This window comes from Hoplias malabaricus, chromosome 10 (genome assembly GCF_029633855.1).
Source record: "Hoplias malabaricus isolate fHopMal1 chromosome 10, fHopMal1.hap1, whole genome shotgun sequence".
NCBI lineage: Eukaryota > Metazoa > Chordata > Actinopteri > Characiformes > Erythrinidae > Hoplias > Hoplias malabaricus.
Window position 1 is genome coordinate 22,126,606 of NC_089809.1, and position 24,238 is coordinate 22,150,843.

The 24,238-nt window shown below is 37.3% G+C and overlaps 1 protein-coding gene across 4 annotated transcripts in view; it reads left to right on the top strand.

Moving 5' to 3' along the window:
- The window catches only part of ptk2ab (protein tyrosine kinase 2ab), a 78,573-nt gene that overhangs the window by 39,154 nt on the left and 15,181 nt on the right, over positions 1-24,238 (top strand). For 2 of the 4 annotated variants that reach the window (XM_066683388.1, XM_066683389.1), the window contains exons 6-25: positions 1,454-1,533; positions 1,664-1,726; positions 3,940-3,994; positions 5,207-5,347; positions 5,691-5,768; positions 5,918-6,016; positions 6,696-6,813; positions 6,998-7,037; positions 8,073-8,131; positions 9,713-9,730; positions 10,787-10,843; positions 13,399-13,419; positions 14,412-14,509; positions 15,026-15,110; positions 16,276-16,376; positions 16,565-16,680; positions 16,887-16,987; positions 18,194-18,283; positions 20,277-20,481; positions 23,617-23,728. In XM_066683388.1, the coding sequence (XP_066539485.1) occupies positions 1,454-1,533; positions 1,664-1,726; positions 3,940-3,994; positions 5,207-5,347; positions 5,691-5,768; positions 5,918-6,016; positions 6,696-6,813; positions 6,998-7,037; positions 8,073-8,131; positions 9,713-9,730; positions 10,787-10,843; positions 13,399-13,419; positions 14,412-14,509; positions 15,026-15,110; positions 16,276-16,376; positions 16,565-16,680; positions 16,887-16,987; positions 18,194-18,283; positions 20,277-20,481; positions 23,617-23,728 (1,737 nt within the window). The remainder of the gene's footprint in view (positions 1-1,453; positions 1,534-1,663; positions 1,727-3,939; positions 3,995-5,206; positions 5,348-5,690; positions 5,769-5,917; positions 6,017-6,695; positions 6,814-6,997; positions 7,038-8,072; positions 8,132-9,712; positions 9,731-10,786; positions 10,844-13,398; positions 13,420-14,411; positions 14,510-15,025; positions 15,111-16,275; positions 16,377-16,564; positions 16,681-16,886; positions 16,988-18,193; positions 18,284-20,276; positions 20,482-23,616; positions 23,729-24,238) is intronic. The other 2 variants (XM_066683386.1, XM_066683387.1) reach the window with 2 other exon arrangements.

Here is a 24,238-nt window from a genome sequence, read left to right on the forward strand (position 1 = left end):
AAATGCAAACTACATAACTAGCTAAATTTACCTGCAAAGTAAATGCTTAGGTCTTTTACGCATCATTTACTAAAGCAGTAAGTCTAGTAAATGAAGGGCTACTTGATTACCCCTTCCTTTCTCACTTGTATCCTCTTGAGGAATTGTCAGTAATTACACTTTTTGCTCAGGTGTGGATGCCCCCTACCGTCCCATTCTATTCAGAGTGTTTTTCTGTGGAGTTAATACCTACTGTGTGTATTTAATGATGTAATCTACAGTGACAACCACACTACATTCTGAAGAATATTGGCCCTGTATTGTTTGCAAATGCCACTCTAGTGTGTGTGTGTGTGCGTGTGTGTGTGTGTGTGTGTGTGCGTGCGCACATCTGGTGTTTGTGCCCCAGGGTGTTTGTCCTGAGTTAAACTGGGTCAGTTAGCTTTAGTTTAGCTCATCTCTTACTGTGCCAGTGGTCCCCTGCTGCGCTGCCAGCTTGAGTGTACCTGAAAAGTGAAGGCCATCACACAACAGACATGACAGGAGTTCAGACAGATACCTTCTTACCTCCCTGCATATATCTCCCTCTCTCACTCACACGCACTGTGTCTCTCGCTCTCTCGGTAGATCAGGCCCACTGGGAGTGACTATGCAACCCAGCAGATTTAGATGTGAGATCACAAGTACTTCTGGGTTTAGTAATGGCCCAGTTTTACTGCTCTCCTTTTGAAAGAAAAAGCAAAATGTTACTTAAAATACAGACGAATATCTTTCAAACTGTGCACTCTGTGCGTCATAACCTCCTGCCTCTCCCCTCTTCTCTCTTTCTGTTAAACTGAGAAACATACCCTTTTATTCACTTCGGTGTTCTATTTTCATTTTATCTCTTCACTTTTATTTTATCTGTAATTTTTTTACATTTTTAATTCATACAGCAACACCTTTGTCAATTGTGCTTTGCTGATAGATAAGATTAAGTTGTCAAATATGAATTGCCAAAAACAATCATTCCCTAAGCTGTTGATCTCAAACAAATGGCAGCAATATAATTATGGCAGTGTTTTGTGATCTAGGGAGCTTTGTGTAATTTATTATAGTTTGGTTTTATTATTATGGAACTCTTATGTATTTTATATTCTTTTAACTTTATTATCTTTAAATTTCCCGGTTTAGCTTGCACAGATATAATAAAAGCGAGCAAAGAATTCAACTAAAAGTCCCTGTAATGACTGAAATTTGAGCAAGAATTATTGTAATGCTCCTAGGGATACATTCTATGTATGACTGACATTTGTTAGAACATAAGACAAGCCACTGGTGCTTGGTGATTTATTGGTGTGAATATAGCCTATAACCCATTTGTGGATCTTAACGCTGGCTGATATTGTTGCTGATATATTGGTCAGGTTGTGCTGTAAACATTGCTCTACGTCCAGGGTGTAGTATCTTAAAACTGTTCTTGTGACCTCACCAGGTGAGAAGTGATTATATGATGAAAGTAGCTGATCATGTTGATCAAGAAATTGCACTGAAATTGGGTTGCCTTGAAATCAGGTGAGAGATCTTACTTTAAGGGAGTATTTCTTAAAAATATATATAAAAATAATAATATTAATTTATTTAAAAAATATTATTTATATTTGTTTCACAGAGAAACACTTAATTCTTTCCTTTTCTTTTTCAGGAGGTTTTTCAGAGAGATGCCTGGAAATGCCCTTGATAAAAAATCTAATTATGAATTACTAGAGTAAGTAAAGTTTGTGTTTGTATCAGGAAGTTTAAACCTAACAATAAAGATTAATGATTAAAAGAGTACATAGTTATTTGCTACAAATTATTCATTAGACAGTAAGCTCACACCTATATCGAAGCCATCATTATGTTGTGTGTTCCCTCTAAAAAAAACTGGAAGTCTACAGTGGAAGGAAGCTTGAGATTGCCTCACTCTCTCCTCACTTGTACGGTATATGGGTCAGAATAAATTGTGCTCTCCGAAAATCTGTCTGCCCTATTTATAGTGGAGAATAATTGATCCCTGTACATCTCCTGTTGTGATGTAAGGTGCACACTGACACTGGAGCAGTGTTTCTTCTGTTTGGAAGCCCCAGTCAGCCGCTGGCGCACTACGCAAAGGCAGAGACTTTATAAAAGTATTCATAGTATACATTACTCCTTATCCCAGTTAGTAAAGCAGATGCTAATCCTGTGGTGGATGTCAACAGTTCCTTTAATGATATAGCAGTCTCAGTCACATGCTGAGAGAAACATTCTCTCATTAAAAACATAGCCTGGAAAACACACACACACACACACACACACACACACACACACATATATATATATATATATGTGCAGCACCTGAAACTACGGATACTGGAAGCCAGTGCTAGCATTTCTCCTGTGGTGTTACTATCAGTGTGTGAAGAGTGGGAGAAGAGGGTTGCATTGACAATCCAGCACTTTGAACACATTTTATAAGTGGTCAGAAACTAGTAAATAACTCATGAAAGAATAAAGTTATGTTACAACCGAGGACACCGTTATTTTTCTTGTGAAATTCCCAATAAGTTTGATGTGTCACATGACCCTCTTCCCATTGGGGGGAAAAAAAAACAAAAGTTGGATCCAAAATGGCCGACTTCAAAATAGCAACCATGGTCACCACCCATCTTGAAAAGTTTCCCCCTCCCATATACATGTGCCACAAACAGGACAGTAATATCATCAACCATTCCCTTTTTATTAAGATGTATCCATATAAATGGCCCACCCTATATATATATATATATATATATATATATATATATATATATATATATATATATATATATACAATGAAACTGAATCACCTGGTTTTAGACCACAATAATTTATTAGTATTGTGTAGGGCCTCCTTTTGCGGCCAATACAGCATCAATTCATCTTGGGAATGACATATACAAGTCCTGCACAGTGGTCAGAGGGATTTTAAGCCATTCTTCTTGCAGGATAGTGGCCAGGTCACTACGTGATGCTGGTGGAGGAAAACGTTTCCTGACTCGCTCCTCCAAAACACCCCAAACTGGTTCAATAATATTTAGATCTGGTGACTGTGCAGGCCATGGGAGATGTTCAACTTCACTTTCATGTTCATCAAACCAATCTTTCACCAGTCTTGCTGTGTGTATTGGTGCATTGTCATCCTGATACACAGCACCACCTTCAGGACACAATGTTTGAACCATTGGATGCACATGGTCTTACTGGTGCAATGTGCAATTAAGATTGGCCACCAGGCTGGTTCAGTTTAGTCATGAAACCTCCCACACTAAAATGACAGGTGTTTCAGTTTCATTGTCTAACCCCTGTATATATGTGTGTGTGTGTGTGTATGTGTATATATATATATATATATATATATATATATATATATATATATATATATATATATATATATTACATTATGTGTATTATATCGCAGCATAGCTATTTTTTCCAGTGTATCCACAGAGATTAAATAATAATCAATCAACAATTGTGAATTATGTCTTGTAATATTCACTTTTGTAGTTTATTTTGTCCTTTTCTACAACTTTTGACTATTTCATATGACTACTGAACCAAATGAAAAATATTACATTACATAAAAATATAACACTACATCTGTTGTAAATATGTCCGCTTGCCACCTACATCAGTGCCTCAGTTAGTTTCTAGAGCGAGGTTATCCAGTTTAAAACATCTGGTAATGTATTTTGGAAGTGGAAGGGGATGTTCAGATGATTAAACAATAAACAATATGTAATTTTGAATTCTCTTAAACCAGTGAGGGATATAATGATCTGCTGTTGAATACTTCATAACATATCAGTGCCCTTTTAAATTTGTTTTCAGCAAACAAAAATCTATCGTTCTTTACTTAAATTGCTGTACTTTCTCTTCTTCTGTATACTAATACTCTGCCCTCTACATCCTTTGCAGAAAAGATGTCGGTCTGAGGAGATTTTTCCCCAAGAGTTTACTGGATTCGGTCAAGGTGAGGGCAGCAGATGCAGGGCTGTAACTCTGTAGGACTTGGCCGTGTGCCTACAGCTCTGGGTCCAGGCTGAACTAATTTAGTCAGAGCTACAGTCCTACCTTCCTCACTCATTTCACATAGAACTCCACTCGAGCAGCGTCTGCACTAATAGTTCTGGAAGCCCAGTTGACTTAAGTGTAGAAAATTTTTTTCTACTTTGTGATACTATAAGGATGCTTTTTTTATTGTTCATATCAAATCATTATCTGCTTGGCTGCCTCAGCGTTTGTATACCCTGGAGAGAGAGTGGCCCAGTTCTGCCTTCTGCTCTTTACCTGCTGTGGAAAAGCTTGCGCTAATGCATTAGAGTGTGCCCAAGAGCCCATTTCCTTCTCTCTCACCTAGCCCCTGCTTGGCCCAATCCTAGTGTGCTACAACATACTGCTGTGCAGCAGCTGTTGCCCTAGATCTCCTAATCAGGGGCAGTTTTATCCGTACTATATTGGCATGCTGTTGGTTTACTTCTGCTTTCTGAAGAATACCATTGTCAGTTGGCTGAACAACTCAGGAGCTGGGCTGAGTGAATAAATGATAGGACTGGGGAAGATCTTGGTGGTGTTTTTGGTGCTTATCTGTGATTACATGTCAGGGTTTGTTCCCGATAAATGGTTAATTAAATTGAACCTTCCAAAATATAAAGTTGCCCTAAACTAGTCTTGAAGTACTGTCATTATTTCAAGTTAAAGTTCCAGCCTGGTACAGCACGCTGGTTTCAGCACTAATATTGACCTAAATAATGGATCAGATCTTGGCTTTATTTGAAAGATCCACCTTCAGTTCTGCACAGAATGTACATCTGCTAGCTGCTAGCAAGTTTCAGTTGCTCTGTATTTTGATCAGTCAAATATATAAACTTCAGAGATGGTATGTGGTGTTTAAAATCTGGAAGAGATTGATACCTTTTTTCTCTCTGTTAATAACTACCACAAAGTCAGATAAAGAGAATGTACTTTTTCAGGGTTTATATTGCAGGGCCCAGTTTAAACAAGACATCTTAGTGTTAAGATAATCTTTATGGGTAGATAGAGTGTTCAGTGTGATACTGTCTCTACCATTTAGGAATATCTCTGTGCTAGGACATTATTGGGAAATCCAGCCCAGATAAGTGGTTACAGCTTGCTGGAAGTAATAAAATTCTTTTTTCTCTCTCTTTCTCTCTCTTTGCTGCAGGCTAAATCATTGCGGAAATCAATCCAACAGACGTTTAAACAGTTTTCAAATCTCAATGATGAGCAGAGCATTCTCAAGTTTTTTGAAATCCTGTCACCAATTTACCGATTTGATAAGGAATGCTTTAAATGTGCTCTTGGGGTAAGTTAATATCTGTTGCTATGTACTGAAACTATTTTAAGTTTTAAGTTGGGGTATTATGCTTTTTGTACTGAACAATAGCTACACGAATAACTGATCTGGAGGCGTGTTGTAATGTTTGTTAGCAAACTTCACCTCTATGATATTACATAGGGTCTGCAGTGACCCCTGCTGGCTAAAAAGTGAAGTGTTCCTAAAATATAATCTGAATGAAATAATCTTCCTTTAAGGCATTTGATTGATTTTATTTATTTATTTTTTATATAGTCAGAGTTAGTAGTTCAGGACAGTGCTGAATCGCAGTGTATGCGGTCGACTAAACATGGGCTGTTTTGTGTTACAGTCCAGTTGGGTTGTAGCAGTGGAGCTGGCAATTGGTCCAGAGGAAGGGATCAGCTACCTTACAGACAAAGGTTCAGCTGTGAGTATTGCTGCATTTATACTGATGATCAGATTGACACTGATGGCTGGATCACACCAGAAATCTTAATCACTATATGGCCTCAGAGACTTGAGTTCATATTAAAAGCTCTGTTGACTTTAGTGTCTTTTTCTTCTGTGCACCTGTAGCCGACGCACCTGGCCAACTTTACACAGGTGCAGAATATTCAGTTTGAGGAGAAGGAGAAGAAGGGCATCCTGCAGCTGGATGTGGCTGGAGCAGCAGAGGTACTTTATACTCCACACACCATTAGTTAGACAAAAAAAAGGAAGTCTAAACACATTTCCTCTCACCCTAACTGACTGCAGTAGCCTCATAGTTCCAGTGTCAGTCTAAAGACTTCCTGATTGATGGATTATACTATGTTAAAAGGGGCTTTTTTAGCCAAATTATTTTTAAGAAATTTGTTTGTTTTATAATTACTTTAAAAATTGTAATAAAAGACTATAAATGCATATATTTGTGCAATGTCTGAAAATGTATTGTTATTATAATAAGTTGCTTTTGTAGCTCAGTCAACTAATTCATTGTTTATAAATTGTTTATAGCCCATCCAAAAAAATTTCCATCCAGCAGCAGAAATTGACCACTGATGGACAAATGGACATCAGAGCTGAAAATAAAGTCAAGGACAATAAAATCTGTTTGAAATGATATTATGCAGTAAACAATTGGCATGTACTTTAAACAATATTTTTAACACTTACGTTCTGCATAAGTACAGTGCAGTGAGTTTGAATATAGATGTTTGTTTAGGTGTCTGTATTGAGAGGGTGCTTTGTACGTATTCATTTGTCTGTATAGTGTGTATATATATATATATATATATATATGTGTGTGTGTGTGTGCGCGCGCGTGTGCGCACACATGCAGCAATGACCGATTCTCTGTGTGTTGACCCTGCAGCCTCTAACAGTGACGACTCCATGTCTGAGCACAGCAGAGAACATGGCTGACCTGATTGACGGTTATTGCCGGCTTGTCAACGGAACTTCCCTGTCCTTTATTATCCGTGTCCAAAAAGGTACAAAACACTAAAAATATTGATTCTTTAGGCTCCCTCAGACTGTAGGACTTGGATCACAGTTTTGCTGTGTAGAGGCAATGTCTTAAATACATCAATAGCAGTGCCTAGAGTTCCACTCTCTTAGTGTATTGCAGTATTCTGTCCATGGCATACACAGCTTGTTGTGTCTTGTGTCCAACAGAGGGAGAGAGAGCATTACCTTCCATCCCAAAGGCTCCAAAGTAAGTAGCATTTACTTATGCAAAATATGTACTTACCTTGATATTTTGTGTTTAAAGGGCCCATATTTGTTTGTCTCTTGGCTTTTTTGTTGATTTTATTTTATTTTGTTTTATTTTATGTACCCAAAAGCCATAATTCACTTTTGCATCTTCATGAGCTATAATTGTGTGGTCTTTTAAGGTTCAACAATCTTTTTTATATGGTCATTAATGTTGATTTATGTCAGTGAGTTCTGTTTGGCTGCTCTAATTGTTTCTCAGTCAAAATCAAACCTGAAACTCTCATTATAACTCCCATGCGTGCTTTAGTAAACAGCTGCAGGCAGATATGTTAATGTGCTTCTTTGTTTTTATAACATCACAAAAACAGTGAAGTCAAAATGTGTTTTCGCAGCTTAATTTCCACTTGGAGTGAAGGACGGCATGACCCTTCCTTCCTCAGTCTGAAAGTGGTGTGACAGCAGTTCAGGATTGTAAATGCTTTCATAGCAGAACTGAACACTAAGCATTTTCTCAGCATATTCAGTTCCTTAAAGAGTAACTGAACCCCCAACCACCTCCCCATCCCACCCTCTTCTGATATACTTCTGTTATTAAGGAGAAATTTATTTTGGCTGTTAATTAAAAGAAATGGGTATTAGTGTGTAATTACTCTTACAGGTAGTATCTGGTGTTGCTAGTGTTTTAAAGGCACCTCTTTTATGGCCTTCAGTCTACTGTGTGGTTTGGTCTTTCTCTACATATGGTTCGGTTTGGTCAGTTCGTCACTTGACGAATGTCCTACTTGACTGCATCATGAGGAATTTCTCAGTTTGCTTCAGTGACAGTATTACACCCCCCAACACACACACACACACACACACACACACACACACACACAAACAACTTCTCCTGTGTGAACCTGGTTCTGATGTAAAATCCCATCCCCTTTTTGCACTCAGTGAAAACTGCCTGCTCTATCCTGAGGATTATGAGAGTGTTTTGAGTGTGATTAATGATGTATACTATTCATGTGCTCCAACCTTTGCTCCACAGAGCCTCGAACCATGAAAAAAGGCTGCAGGGGATTAAGGCCCGGACCATCTCCATTTCAGGTAACAGACAACACATTCAAACACATTTAATCCAATTCTCTAACTGTGAGTGTACAACAGCGATGTACGACCGTATTCCAAATGAGATGAAATCATCGTTAGCATACTGGATGCTTTTTCTAAATCAGTAATCATGATTGAGGTCACAGACAGGGGGGAAAAAACTGATGGGTAAAGATAACAGCATGTATGCACATAAAATATTAAATGTACAGAATGTGTTGGGCTTAAAATGTGTGCTTGAATTAAAATTATTTTCTACTACAGTAGTCATGTGTACACTGGTAAATTAATGGTTTGTGCGATGGTCTTTTTAATGGGCTTTTTCAAAATTTAAGAATACAGCTGTGGATCTTTTTGTATTATTTTGAAGTGCCATTGGCCGTCTGTAGCTGTGGGTTCTGCATCCACAGATTCAACCAATAGTGAGTCAGGTACGTCCATGTGGGGGGGGGAAACCCAGAACCACTGGATTTGCCATGCACTGGACTGAATTCATGGTGGGAAGTAATTTGTAGGCATACCTTGCTGTAGCCTCCTACCGCTTTCACAAAGCCCCAGTCTCTGTTCAGGACTCATTGTTAGAGCATTGTTTGTCTCACATCTTGTTTGATATGTACTATGTAGTTAAGCCTATGATGATTGTGTTTGTTTTAGACATGTACCTACTTTTTACTGTCATTATACACTATATAATACTGGGTTAGGGTTAACACCAAATGCTTTACTCTAGAGTGTAAAGTAAGTTGTGTATGAGTTGTATGCATATACTAAGCCATTTTTTTATAAATGGCCTGAGCATCCGCAAATTATGGTATCTGCAGGTGTCCTGGAACTAATCCCCCAGGGACGTCTGTAATTCCAGTCAAAGGTTCATACTTCTGTTGGCCTTATAGAATAAATCATCCTTGTTTGTTGGTGCTATATCTAATTTTTAGTATACCTACTCATTATGTATTTAGATTTCATGTAATGTTGAGACCTGCTTTCAGATTTACGATGGTCCTTAACCTTGCATTAGTCACATAGTCACACGTGTAGGACTTAATCACAGCTCTAGCAGTTGTACTCTTATGGCACGTCTGTCGAGTCCAACCTCTTCATGCTAATCCTGTCATAATACACGTATCACCAGGTTTGATGTAAATGTATTAATTCTGTGGAGTGCCATTTATATACTTCTACTACACAGGAAGCAGAATTCACAAAACATGCCTGGTAATTTGAACATGCTCAGCACTGTTCTTTTTCGTTTTACTCTCATAGTGTTGAACTTTGAGTGTAGCTTCCTACAAAGACGGAGAGGGGTATTGGAGGTTAAGCATATTAATGCTATGTTTATACACTTGTTTTCTTTTTCAGTAACGTATACTTCAAATACTTCAATACTGTTTAAATCATTACTCTAAATCTAACTCATGAAATTATTGACTATGGATTAGCTGCTATAAGCCTCATGTCCATTCTTTCTTTGTTACTTCTAAGAATTGGATATAAGCGCTCTCCCTCCCTCTTTCCCTTTCCCCTCTCTCTCTCTCTATCTCTCTCTCTCTTTCTTTTGCATGCTACTTGGATCTGCAGATGAGATTAGTGGGGACGGTAAAGTCATAATCTTTTATTTTATATGCACAAATTCAGCCAGGCTGAACATTTTAAGCAGCAGAGCAGTCTGCACACATAAAAAGTATGACTGACTTGTTTTCTAGGTGTTACTTGTTACTTTGTATTTTAGATAACATTGCATTGTCATCAAAGAATATTTTATGAGAAGATCTAGGTTTCTTTTGACAAGCAGCACAGCATTAAGTTCTGTTTGATGTGCTGTTATTCCTCAGCTTGGTTGAATCTGTAGCACTGTTAATGTTAGTTTGATAATGCACTTTTGATGTTGGTATGTGGAACCACCCTGATGATAACCTGCTGTGAAATTTGGGGGTGTTTGTCTGGTTTGAATAGCCACAGTGTGATCATTTCAAGTTCTTATCTCTTAAAAGCAGCTGTTGCTTTCTTTCCCTGATCAGGGGTGAAATAATTAGCTGCTCCCTTGAGCCTGTGGCGGATTCAATCAAACTCTATTTATTTGATATTTCTGTGTTTCTCTTGGGTTTTTTTTTACTTAGAAAGAAATGACAGTGAGTGGAGTTTGATAAATACTATATAATTCTGATGACTACATTTAGGCTTTATATCTGAAGGGAGAGAGATTCCCTCCTGCAGTTGCATTCCTCTGACTTTCTCTCCCTTTTGGCAGAGGACTCTAACTTTTTCCTTAAAAGCAGACTGCAGAGACACAATGAGTCCTGATCTACCCATGACTTCATCTGCTTTTTCCAAAGCTGTGGAGGAAGAAAAAAAAAAAGCTTCATCTCTCTCTCTCTCTCTCTCTCTCTCACTTTTATTTTTTTAAATACCACAGCTGTGCAGATCCTATTAGGCTGCCAAAACCTGCTAGCTAGGCTAAAAAAGAACGATATGGAGACTTTCCTTATCCTAGCACTAAGTGTTAGTAGCTAATGGAAGAGGTCTGAGCAAGTTCTCTGTTAGTGGTGCTGTAGAAACCAACACGAACCTCGTGTTGAACTATTTTGTATTCTCTTCAAACAATTCCCCTGCTTTTGTTTTAATTCAACCTTCCTTCTTCCTCCTTTTCTGCAGAGACAGACGACTATGCAGAGATCATAGATGAAGAGGACGCATACACCATGCCTTCCAGTGAGTACAAGCTGCTACACGTGTGTCTGAAGGGCAGAAAAAAAATTGCTAATAGTTGTGTTTAGAATCTAGGTACAAGAGACTGACTCGAGCTCAGTTATGAAATTATTAACTGCGTTACAAGAATTAAAAGAAAGTGTTTGTAATGATATTGAAGCAATTTATGTTTTGCTGGATATGTGAAAGACTTTTACGGCCAGTCTTTATATGGGAACGCAAGTCCAGGATGAAGTCAGAGCTGTGTCCACAGTGCTGTGGTTTATATGTTGTCTGTTTGAGTTGCCAGAGCAGATGTCCCTGAAAACATTCATCACAGCTCATATACACAGCACTAACCTAGTTTTCTTATGTGCTCCATTTTTTGGTCCACTGTTTACCTTTTTAGCTTCTTGGTCTCAAGGGGTCTCTTTCTGCTGAGCTAGTCACTTCTGTCCTGAACATTTCATGCTGTATCTTTATATGAATAATTGTCCATTTGGCTTGCTGGCCTTTTACTCATATAAAACACGGGTATGTCTGCAACCCCTATTCTAAGTTATAGGTCAAACAAACACTGACTTATTTAACTGTTTTGTAAGCCATGCACCAGAGTCTAGAAGAACTACTAGACACAGTACTCGTATGGTGTTTTATCTGAATTCCTTCATAAATGGAGTATAATAAGGAGCCTATAATAAATAAAGACATTTAGCAAACAACACAACTTTTACAGTGTCTTATCTTTGCTGAACAAATGGTTAATGATGAAAAGTATAGGTCTGTATTTTGTTGTCAGTGAAATGCCCAAATTAGGAACTCTGGATATAAGACATTTTCCTATTGAACAAATAAATGGAGAAAAATCTATGCTTTTGTGCCAAAAATCCAAAACAAATATAGTCCAAACCGGATATATATAGACGCATTATGTCCTACGGTTGTTTTTCCTATAAGTGGATCTGAGTTAATCGTAACATGAATTGTGCTGTATGCAAAATGAAACCACTTCACATTGTTTTAATATCATAAGATAGACAATCACAATAAGCGGTTTGGTGGAGAAGTCAGTTTTGAAGTAGCAGCTTCCACTGAGTAGCAGGTGTTTATATAAGGTTTAAGTTTAACATTAGACTTACTTTGATGTCATATCAGAGTGCAGAGGTTTTTTGCTTGCAGCTTGTAGCATGAATGCGGCATTTGTCATATTTTGAATACTTAATGACTTCAGAAATCTATAGCTCCTCTGCCAGCGGTTTCTGTACCAGTAGTGTCTCACCAGTGTCTTGTCCTATACCTCTATATAAATCAATTTGAGTACATATAAAACCATATCATTTCCGGGCTGCTGTCAGGATGACTATTTTTGACTGTGGAGATCTTGACTTTCTGCTGTAGAATCTACAGAAAAAGCCTGAAATTAATTGGTTCCAGAACAACTTTAGACAGAGCCCGTCAAAAGCAATGTGGCTACACCATGCTTCAAAGTAGGATTTAGGAAGTAGGAAGTAGGATTTGTTTGAGTTTGATATTTTTTTAATGACTAAACTAGATATGTCTATTATCTATGTCTATATTTTTCCTGTGTTGTGAACTGATTGCATTCATATTTTATGCTATGTTTTTTATGACACACACTTAAAAATGGTTCTTTATTAATGATGGAACTGTTGTTGCTGCCATAAAGAACCCTTTTCTAAAAGGTGCTATATAGAGCCATCTCCGTCATACTCTCCATCAATCTGAAGAACTGTTTCTCGATGCAAAGAACCCTTTAATCACGAAAAAGGTGCTTAAAGTGTTCAGGGTTGTATATGAGAGCCATTTTCTTTACCAAAGAACCCTTGTAGTACCATCATATTTGAGGTAAATTGTGGTGATTTCCACTGTTCTGTTAAAGAACACTTTTTATTATTCATAAGTGTATTTGTAAAACCTTGAGATCATTTTTGCCTTTATTCGATTTTGCCACATGCACGAGGAAGCCACAGTTCCCGTACTTGTTTATTCATTGCTCAAAGGTTTGTGTCTTATGATCATTCGCAAACATTTTGGACATTTATAAAAAAATATATATATATATATAAATTTGTGTTTATTTTATTGCGCACAGCAACCGAATTTGCAAGCAGCCAATGTTGTTTGGTTTATTATAGGGCAGGGTAGGTCCAACCCTCTCTTCCTGCTGGGAACGCCTGATTTTAATTAGACTTTTCTACAAAGTCATTATATTAGACGTTTATATACTTGCTCATTTAAACTCTTTGTTCAGTAAATATATTGCACAGTAAACCTGTGGTCTTTAATACTATGTCTAAGATTGTGTTTAATGAGCCGTTCATGAAGTAATCCATGTAATTGCAGAGACATTGTAAACTTGTTTTCGCAGTGGTGCTTTATTGGCACAGCACTCATTTGCAGCAGATGTTTGAAAATCTCACATGTTCAATCAGAGTGACCAGGCTACACTCACATTATCTAACAATAGACTATGTAGGGTTTAGCCATTAATGATGACCATGACAATATCCAGTGTTATATATCCAATTTTGTCTCCTCTCACATTAATCGCATTACAGAATACTATGGACTAGATGAAGGTAAAGGTATTTCTTCTGCTTTTTCCATTCCTTTGCTTGTGCTTGTGCGATGCAGAGCCTCTATGACCTTGTGTGAGAGAGAGACAGTGTGTATGTGCTTTTCCTTTGCCTGTCAGTTTGTGGTGGTGTAATTTTTTGGTTACTAATTTCTCATAAATGTCCCCAAGTATGCTTAGTGGGTATACTGAACAACCAGAAAGAACAGCCCTAAAAAGGTATTTGTTACTGTATTTGTTCAGTGTATCTTTATTGCAACATCCCTCAGTTGTGGCGATTTATTTTTGGTTCCTACAGCAAGTTGAAAATTGACAACTCATTGGACACTTATCAGATGATAACCCGAATACTGCAGAATTAATTGAGAAATGCATGTATAAATGACCATGGTTTTAGCCATAACAGAAAATACCACAATGAATTCACGCAGATTTATTTTAGTACTGTGCAACAGTCCCAGGTATCAAAAACAAACACTTTGATTGAAATAAATATATTAGCAGTGCTTTGTGAGGTTTGTTTGCTTGACCACTCCCAGACCTGCCCTTGAGGGAACACAGCCAGTGCTTTGTTTGGCAATTTACACATAAACCTATGATGAAACTGAAAAATATCAAAATGGTCATTTAAAATTGCTTGCGCTCATTTTACAATCAGATTTGACCATACACAGCTCTGATGAATGAGAGCAAATGTGTTGAGTATTATGGTAGATTGAAGTAAATGTTTTTTTTTTTGTTTTTTTTTTACAATATGTTTTTTTACAATAAAATATTTTACAATATGTTTATTTATTTAAGTCTTTCTCTTAGCAGATACAAAGAGTTTTTAACAAAACTGCCCAAGACAGTACAGTATGCTTTGAGAAATGTTGACAAATTATCAATAAATAAAAAACATAAATGATTTCTAGGTTAACTTTGGATATACATCTATACAAAATAATTGCCTTAAAATCAGTATAACATTGAGTCTATCATTGTTTGTTCCCTCAGCCAGGGACTATGAGATCCAGAGGGAGAGGATTGAGCTGGGCCGCTGTATAGGAGAAGGCCAGTTTGGAGATGTCCACCAGGGAGTCTATGTTTGTTCGGTACTTGACTCCGCTCTGTGTAGTAGCATACAAAAATTAAACTCAGTTCTTCTGTTTTAATGTGTTGTTGATATGGTATGTTCTTTGCTTGAGTTATGTACAATTTGTTATTAAATGTATTTATATTGGTCTCCTATTGGTCTCTTTTGAAGTAAAAAAACAGCCTCATATACGCACATACTTGCACTATACTGTCAATAATATATTTATAATGTCAAAGTTTTTTTAAGGTTGTGTTCCTATCTGTAGAAGAGTTGTGGAATATGAAATGCTGTATATATATATATTTTTCAGCCATATCGATTTTTATTGTTTGATCTTTTTAAAAGCTTCCTTATTGTCCAAATAAATTAAAGATAAGATTACCAATACAACTGATTATTTAACCTCATGACTCTCAACTTGTTAACGTTAGATCACGTTAGTATTAGATTTCTGTATTGCTCACCATCAAATCACATTCTGGAAAATAACCTTGCTTGTTGATTGTTTTCCATTCTTGTTATTTAACTGTAGGACAGTTCTTCCCTCTCAGTGGCCATAAAGACATGTAAAAACTGCACGTCTGACAGTGTCAGAGAGAAATTTCTCCAGGAGGCCTGTGAGTATTAAGCATATTATTAAAAACATGAGAGAGTTAAAAAAAAATGACTAGGAATATTTATCTTAAAAAATAGTGTCCTCAATAATTGATATTGCTGACATTGATGATGCTGACAGCTATAGTGTAAACACGCATTGATGAAGTACAATTTGATGCCCTTTATATAGTTGCTGGTCATAAAATTAGAATATCATGAAAAAGTTGATTTATTTCAGTAATTCCATTCAAAAAGTGAAACTTGTATATTATACTCATACGTTATACACAGACTGATACATTTCAAGTGTTTATTTCTTTTAATTTGCTGATTATAACTGACAACTAACATACTGTACTATGATTCATATTTTTCTGTATCAAACTCCTATAATGGTAAATGCTCCTGCACCAATTGTGCCATTGTATTTCTTCAGTCAGCTCTTATAGGAAAACATATACCTCAGATAGCACTGATATACAGTGTGATTTCATCCTGACCTCACTTCAGATCACGTGTTTGCATCAAGTTTCCATAACAGTAAGACAAAAGAATGTAACTGGATGAAGTACACAGAGAAGTGTAAACATTGTAAATTTGTTAGAGAGCAGCTGTTTAAGAGCCTTAGATAGACTCTTCATGCCTTGTCTAACCTGTACAGACCGTACAAACATGTGCCTGTTTTCAGTATGAGTCTGAGGGCAAGTTTCAGAGAGTGTTAAATGGACTTGATTGTCTCTGGGTGTGGATTTGGGTATGTGTTTTTATGTCAGGTGTGAGTTGATTTGTCTCACTTGTTTTTGTTTATGCCTGATTATGACCAGACCCTACTCCTTTGCTACAGTTGAACTCAACTTCTACCTTAACATTTTTGTGGTCTATAATCAGACTCACATACAGCATATATCTCATTACAGCATATGATAATGGTTTGTTGACATGTTAATCCGTTTGCTCAATAATTACTCAGTTTGTATTTATATTCGTATTAGTTTTTCAAAGCTGTGTTCCATGACCACCTTACCTAGAGAAAAAAGCATTCTCTTGATTTAAAATATGTTTGCAAAAATGTAGTTGCTCAGACTTTGTTAATAACAATTACTAGATGAATAATAAAAGTGAATTTGATAATTTTGTAAATAAACTGATACAATTTCTTTAGTTAATCTTTTTGTATCTTTGCAGTGACCATGCGGCAGTTTGATCACCCGCATATTGTGAAGTTGATTGGGGTCATTACAGAGAATCCTGTTTGGATTATAATGGAGCTCTGCACTCTGGGAGAGGTGAGCCCTTCCTGCTTTCTTAAAGTAAACTGCAGAAACGGGACTCACCATCTAGCTCTTAATAGAGTCTTAAATTTTCATTTAAAAAGCAGAAGCAGCTTTCTCTTTGTTCTGTCTGCAATGCTAATCAAGTCAAGTTCATTCAACTATTCCTCATGTCTGAATTCATTTTTTTCCCATTATTGCAGTTACGCTCATTTTTGCAAATGAGGAAGTACAGCTTGGATTTATCAGCACTGATCCTGTTCTCCTATCAGCTCAGCACAGCGCTCGCCTACCTGGAGAGCAAACGATTTGTGCACAGGTGAGTGTGTCTCATGCATAGAAAGCAACTAGACTTTCCTTGTTTCCCTAATTACTGCCTTCCAATTAACATGCTGTTAATGGCAAACTGCATTTGATGTCTTTTTATAAAAGGTGCTCTTCCTGGCAACCAGCCTCTCATAAAGTCATCTCTATTATTTCAGCTTCTGTCTGTGTGTTTGACATGACATTTGCTTTCTGCTGCAGGGACATAGCTGCTAGGAATGTGCTGGTGTTGTCTGCAGACTGCGTGAAGCTTGGTGACTTTGGGCTGTCTAGATACATGGAGGACAGCTCTTATTACAAAGGTCTTGCCTCAGTCATCCACTTACAGAATACAGCTACACAGATTACATTCAATGAGAGCTGGTAGATTCCACATTAAATGTGCAGTGTCTTAAAATCTAAACAGAATGAATTGGTTTTGGCAGCATCTTATTTTAAACTCCGACATTGCCAAACACTAACTTTATCTCATTTATTTAAAATGTATTTTTTTCTAGAATGATTATTATTTATTTGCGATAATTTATGATATATATACTTACATTTACGTTTTTTAGTGTAAGTCCCTATTCAGGTGGGATCACTTTTAACTGTGGATGTGGGGTAAAGTAGTTTTAACCTCATCTGAATAGAACATTTCAGTCCCATATCATGAAAGGTTCCAGAGCTCTTTACCTACTGTAAAATACGCAGTAAAAATAACCTCAGTTTGTATTAATCCCATGTAAATAGACATGTGGATGAAAATTTCGTCATATCCTGGGTACAAGGGTCTTCTCCAGAACAGAGGTACTGGAGGAAGCATTTAGTGATGTAATATACCTTATGAGGCTAAGATCAGCTGCTGAACGACGCACCACACAGAAATCCACAATAATGACCTGAAGGATCTCTATGTGGAGAGATCTTCCTGGTAGCTATATGTAGGTGTTGTGCACAGTAGCAGCCTACATATATGTAAATATGTAAAAAAAAAAAAAAAAAAACATATAAATGCATGTCCTACTCATTAAGTTATTTTTAAATAGTTTATAGTATCAGTTATAAGAAATGTGTGAAATTTTAGTCAAGTTTTTTTGCTTCTCTTCTTTTCTCTCCCATTGTCGCTTTGGAAGGGCTAGACAATAAGGTCATTGATGCAAATGGCTGTACATTGTAGGTGGGAGTGTTGTTCTCAGAACAGTTGTGACAGATCAAAAACTGTAGTAGCTCTGCTGTGTTTGATCCAGACCGTGTGATGGCATTACGTAAATTGAGTAGCCACTCCAATCTCCATGGGTTATTTTCACCAACATTATTTTTATCCAGTGCGAATCCATTATAAGCATTACTGATGTCCTGTGGTAAAATGACACTAGCCCAGCTCCCCATGCAAAACTAATCACATCTGAATGGAGCTTACAAACGGTATAGAACTTCTCTACCAGTTTTAGTTTATTAAGGAATTCTTTTTTAAATATATATTATATGAGAATTCAACCTGAGCTGTGTGCTCTCTTTGTTTTTAGCCTCTAAAGGGAAACTGCCTATTAAATGGATGGCGCCAGAGTCCATTAACTTCAGACGCTTTACCTCATCCAGTGATGTGTGGATGTTTGGTAAGTGTGTGAGAAATGTGTAGTTTTGGGATTTTGTAAGTGTGTCTAATTGAGTAATGGTGAGCCGTTAGAAAGAAAGAATGAGTATTGAATTTGTATTTGTGTGTGTGTGTGTTTGCTTGCCACGGTTCACAAATCTGTTGCACTGCACACATCTGACACTGTAAATTTCCCTCTCTCATCTTAATCATGTTGGTGTAAATCATCTCTTCCTGTTTGTATGTCATATAAACTTAATGAGCTTCATCATTACATTTGTAGTTAGCAGCTGTTTCATTTAGCACCACCTTATACAAACTGGGATATATGCACCCCCAGGATTATGCTCAGTGATGGGGCTGAATCATAAAATTCTGATATTCACTCTTTCATTGGCTGGCACTGCAAATACACAGAACCAGTACTGTGCAAAAGTCTGAAACCACCATTATATAATTATTGATGAAAAATTAACTGTAATTTTAAATTGTACATATTCATACTAATATTGAAATATGCAAATATGTTTTACTCACCTTCAAAGGAAAGCTTTTGAGATTGTTGCATGATTTTTTAAATCTGGGCTCTGAGGTACCAGGAGCTTCTTTGTTTTTCCACATGTTCTTTTTTGTCTATTCCCTTTTCTCAGTCATGGCTTCTTGACAGCTCCACAGCTTTTCAGACTCAACTGTGGTGAGTTGTTTTCTTGCCGATGAAAGATGAACAGAAGCACTTGTGATTTCTTTTTCCAGCTCCAATCTGAGAGTGTAATTTGATTTTCTCCTATTCATCAAAGCTGTTAAAAGTATTGTTTATGGGATGGTGACTGGCTGGTTTTGTACCAGGTGTTGCACAGTTACTAATAGTCTTTTTTTATATGTTATTTTAACATCTTTTGTTTTGATGTCTCCCCTCCCTTATGCAATTTATGTTCAATGTCAGAAATATTTCCTGGAAAAAAACTATATATATATTGTGAATATAATTGCTACTTTGACTGAAAATAAAATAAATTAAAAATGGTCTCAGGCTTTTGCACAGTGCTGTATTTCTCAGAGAGGGATTTTACAAAGATACCACAGATAAACTTCAATTAACAGTTCCTGAGCAAGAAACAGGAACAGGTTTTTGAACACTTGGGAGATTGACATACTAATGGTGCTTTCCCACTATATTGTACCTACTTAGCTCTAATCGCTTTTTGGTTCCTGGTCCCTTGTAGCATTTTCACTAGCAGGGTTGTTTTGTCATTCTTGAAAAGTCACTCCATGTGAGCACATATTAAAATAAGTGAGCACATATTAAAATAAGTACCTGGTTCCTCTTGGCAGGGACCAAATTTGCCAGAGGTAAAGCAATAAAGCAGAGTAGAGCTGAGCCTAGTAGGTAGCATTCAGTGGAAAATCATGATGAATGCCCTCCATTTCGTGATTTTTCAGGTACATGCAAGAATAATTACTTTATTAATGCCGATGATAAAATATCAAATGCTGTACAAAATCAATTGAATGTACGTGTTTTTATATATATTGCACGCACTGAGTAAGTGTAATTGAGTAAATTGGGTATTTGTCAGGGTTATGGATAGAATAAATTTCACCCGTATTAATATGAAACATAAATCTATGCACAGGCTGCTTGTAGAAAAGGCATTAGGGATAAAATCATCTCCTGTACAGTTAAATAATGTAAATGTATGTGTTATGTCAAATAACCCCTTATTAATTTGTGGCCAGTATTTCTTTTTCAGTGTGTTTGTTCTGTGCTCATGAATGAATGTCATGTTTGGTCTGTTATGAGTTTATTGTAAAAGCCTAAGAGCTAGTTTCCCAGAAATGGATTGCACCTAGACCTAGACAAAAAACAAAACATCCACCATTTGTGTCATAATTAAGTACAAGAGTAAGCTTAATTTATGACTTGAAATCAGGCCCTAAATGACTCATATTTGTCATGGCAATGTGTGTCTACAGAGCTACTAGGTGTAAATTCCACCTCATTGTTTTGTTTTTAGGTGTGTGTATGTGGGAGATCCTGATGTATGGAGTGAAACCATTTCAGGGTGTGAAAAACAATGATGTCATTGGCCGTATTGAGAATGGTGAGCGGCTGGCCATGCCCCCTAATTGCCCCCCAACCCTGTACAGCCTGATGACGAAATGCTGGGCATATGACCCCAGCAAGAGACCGCGATTCAACGAACTCAAAGCACAGCTCAGGTCAGAACACAGCACATAACCACTATATATAGAACGTATTATTATTTTTGATAACACCAGAGGGCGCAGAAACACACTACAAAGTTAAGAGCTTTTAGAAGTAATAGGTACTATATGTATTTCTCTGAGAAAGATACAATCAAATGATCTTAAATACTTAAGTATGGATTTAACTTCTTTGTAGTTCTGCTAAATTTTTCAAGACAGTCAATAAAACTAGTCTTAGTTTGGCATAAAATGCCAAGTGCCCGGCTGGGTGCTGTGCAGGAGTTTATAGACCTGATTCCAGGCCTGGACGCAGTTCAGGGAATTTCCCTCTCTATCTCTGAGCCCATGCAGGTATGTATCACTTCCTTTCTGTGGCTGATCTCATGAGTGGCACTGGAGTGGAACTGATGTAATAACCAGAGCCATGTCTTCTCAGCGTCTTGTTCATGCTCTGACACACCCTTTTTCCAACACATGTAGAGCACTGGAGGAAACGGTTCCTGAGGCTATTAAAAATGTTACAGACAACGTTTATGATGATGCAACAGTAAAGTCAGCTGAGAATTCATGTTCGAGTATACACATGCTCACAGTGCCAGTAATAGCTGAGAAATACAAACAGTGACATGAAACATCCCACATTATTGCATAACAATACAACTGTGTAAAAATGAGAATAAAATAAACAGTACCTTGCAACAGAAAGCATCTGAATTCTATTTATGTCATTTTCAGGCAAACTGGTCATTTATAAAATACATATTTTCTGAGGAAATGTGAAATAATAGAGTACATCTTGGAAAATTAAAGTGAAAGGGGAGAAAAAAAATTATATATATATATAGGAATAGTATACTACTAGTCCTCCAGGTGCTCCGGTTTCCTCACGTGGTCCAAAAGCACGCGTTGGTAGGTGGATTTGCGACTCAAAAAGTGTGTGTGTGTGTTTTGCCCTGTGAAGTACTAGCTCCCTCTCCAGGGTCCTGCTTTGTGCCCAATGATTCCGGCTCCGGACCCACCACGACCCTGAACTGGATTAGCGATTAAAGATAATGAATGAATGTACACTACTACAACAATTAAAACTGACATCTGTGATGGAGGGAGGTTATATGGAATGAAATATGTAATTGGGATTATCTAGATTTTGAGGGAGAAAATTCAACCAGCCTCCAAACAAGAAGCTGTAATAAAGGCACGAGTTGGAGAAAAATGTACTGAATTGTTGAAGGTTCTGGGAGCTTTTCTGTTAAATGTTCACTCTCCACAAACAGTTATGCTTTTCTTCTGACTGAATTGTTTTTAATTTGTGACTGGAAATTAAGCGAAGGATATTTGCTGATGTTTACACAGTGCAGTACATAGTCGTCTGGTTGTACTTTGTGCACACACATTAAACATATCCATATGATATGGTTCAGTCACTGTAGCTGTTTGTGGTATAAAGTATGCTATTATTTTGAAGAACATAAGCCATTGTTTTAAAGTGCATTCCTTAGAGCTTAGGTGTAATAAATTTGTGATGATGCATGCTTGAGCCAAAGCACTAGGCTGTAATTTAGGATTTCTGAAAGCTGTGATGGCTGAGCAGCAGGAAAATATTGCATGCACATTGGTACAGCACATCCATTTTCTTCTCTCTCTCTCTCTGCTCTCTCTCTCTCTCTCCCCCACATCAGTCATTTTCCAGGTTCTCTAACTGTGCCACTGTGTCCTGGAAACGATATAAATATTTGCACTGTTAACATTGTTTATACCACAAAATCAGGACTATAAAAGGCATTGAATTCAGAGCCCTAGGTGTGACAAATATAATCATCTATTAGGGGAAATGTCTTTAAGTGGTGTGGGCGTGTTTGTGTGTGAGGGATATTGCATGCAGGCTTGTGTTTTTTAGTTGTTTTGTTATTTAAGTATGTACTGTGTTTCTCGGTGCCTTCAGATGCTGTAAAACACATTTGTGTTTTCTGTTGAGAGCTGCAGTGATCCATCTCAGGCATTACTACCACTGATTACAAAAATAAAACTGAACAGAGTTTGCAGTTTTCTTGTGGCTAATGTTTGGCAATAGAATGCACTGCTTGTTAATGCAGCAGCCCTACTAAAAACAACGTTCTGCCTGGCCGAGTTCAGTCAATTAGCTGAAGAGAGAAGGAGAGATTTACACCAACAGATGAAATTTTGGGAAAAGCAGGTGCAGATTGTATTGGATTTTAAGATGGCTTTTGATCTGGATAGTTGTATTCTGAATTTTGCATTGTTTTCAGTAGTTGGATTTCTTCAGCTCTATGCTGAGTGCTCTTTCTAAATCTCGGATTAGGTTCCTTGGAGTAGGGCCTGACCAGTGTTTCAGTTGGCAATTACTATTATTTTATATTTTACCTCTGTAAATTCATATCAAAAATCTCTGTGGGGCACTCAGGCTTGAGGGCTTTGTGTGTATCAGAATTTCAGAATGATCTGCACAGGTGTTTCCTCCCTCTGTCCTGTCCTTCATTCATCTACTGTCAGCACACTTGCTGTGCTTGTCAGGGATAACAGTGCTTCTATAAATAGCTCTTCTTGGAGCCTCACTGTGGGCCCTATACTGTGTTCTCTCACCATTGAGTCTTGGATGTCAGTCCTCCTCACACCTCCTGCGTCTGTCCACTCATACCTTAGAGGGAAAACAGAAAGTTCACGACAGGTATGAAACTTGATTTAGAGAGAATTAAATCTGCATAAAGCTTAGTGTGACGGTTGTGGTTCAGATTTTCAGAAAGGTTTGGTGACTTTTTTTCTTCTTCTTTCTCTCCTTAATAACTTGTCTGTTTTGAAACTGATACCTTGAATGGCTACTGATTAATATCTTATGTCTACAAATACATGACTCAGCCCTCATGCTTTGTGAAACAATGTGTAGTTTGATTGCTGTATCTTGAAATTGGCTTGGATTGGCCCTGGAACTGTGGGAAGTTGTGATCTGCCTGCACAGGCATGCCGGGATTAAAATGCCTGTATACACTCAGCCTTAAACACACAGACCCAGTGTGAAGAGCTCTCACTCTAGAAGCACGTCTGTCTGGATTTGTTCCCCCTGGCTGAGCTCAGGTCTGGAGAAGTGATGTTGTTAGCTCACCGTAGCGCTTTCCGTTCCTTTTTTCCTAGCACCATCCTCGCAGAGGAGAAGGCGCAACAGGAGGAGCGCAGTCGGATGGAGATGAGGCGACAAGTCAATGTGTCCTGGGACTCAGGAGGGTCAGATGAAGCTCCCCCAAAAGTAAGTATTACAGATATAATCAGAAGATGAAGTTTAGACCTACGAAATATTATGATTGACTATGTCGTTAATGTGTGAATATGTCAGTCTGTTGATTGATATTTGTGTGTGTGTATATATATATATATATATATATATACACACAGGTGCTGGTCATAAAATTAGAATATCATGAAAATGTTGATTTACTTCAGTAATTCCATTCAAAAAGTGAAACTTGTATATTATACTCATTCATTACACACAGACTGATATATTTCAAGTGTTTATTTCTTTAAATTTGATGATTATAACTGACGACTAATGAAAACTCCAAATTCAGTATCTCAGAAAATCAGAATATTGTGAAAAGGTCCAATATTGAAGACACCTGGTGCCACACTCTAATCAGACAGAGATCATTTAAAGGTCTTTGCAGGTGTTTTGAGTTAATTAGCTGATTAGAGTGTGGCACCAAGTGTCTTCAATTTATTTACCTTATTACTGAAATAAATCAACCAATTTAGAATA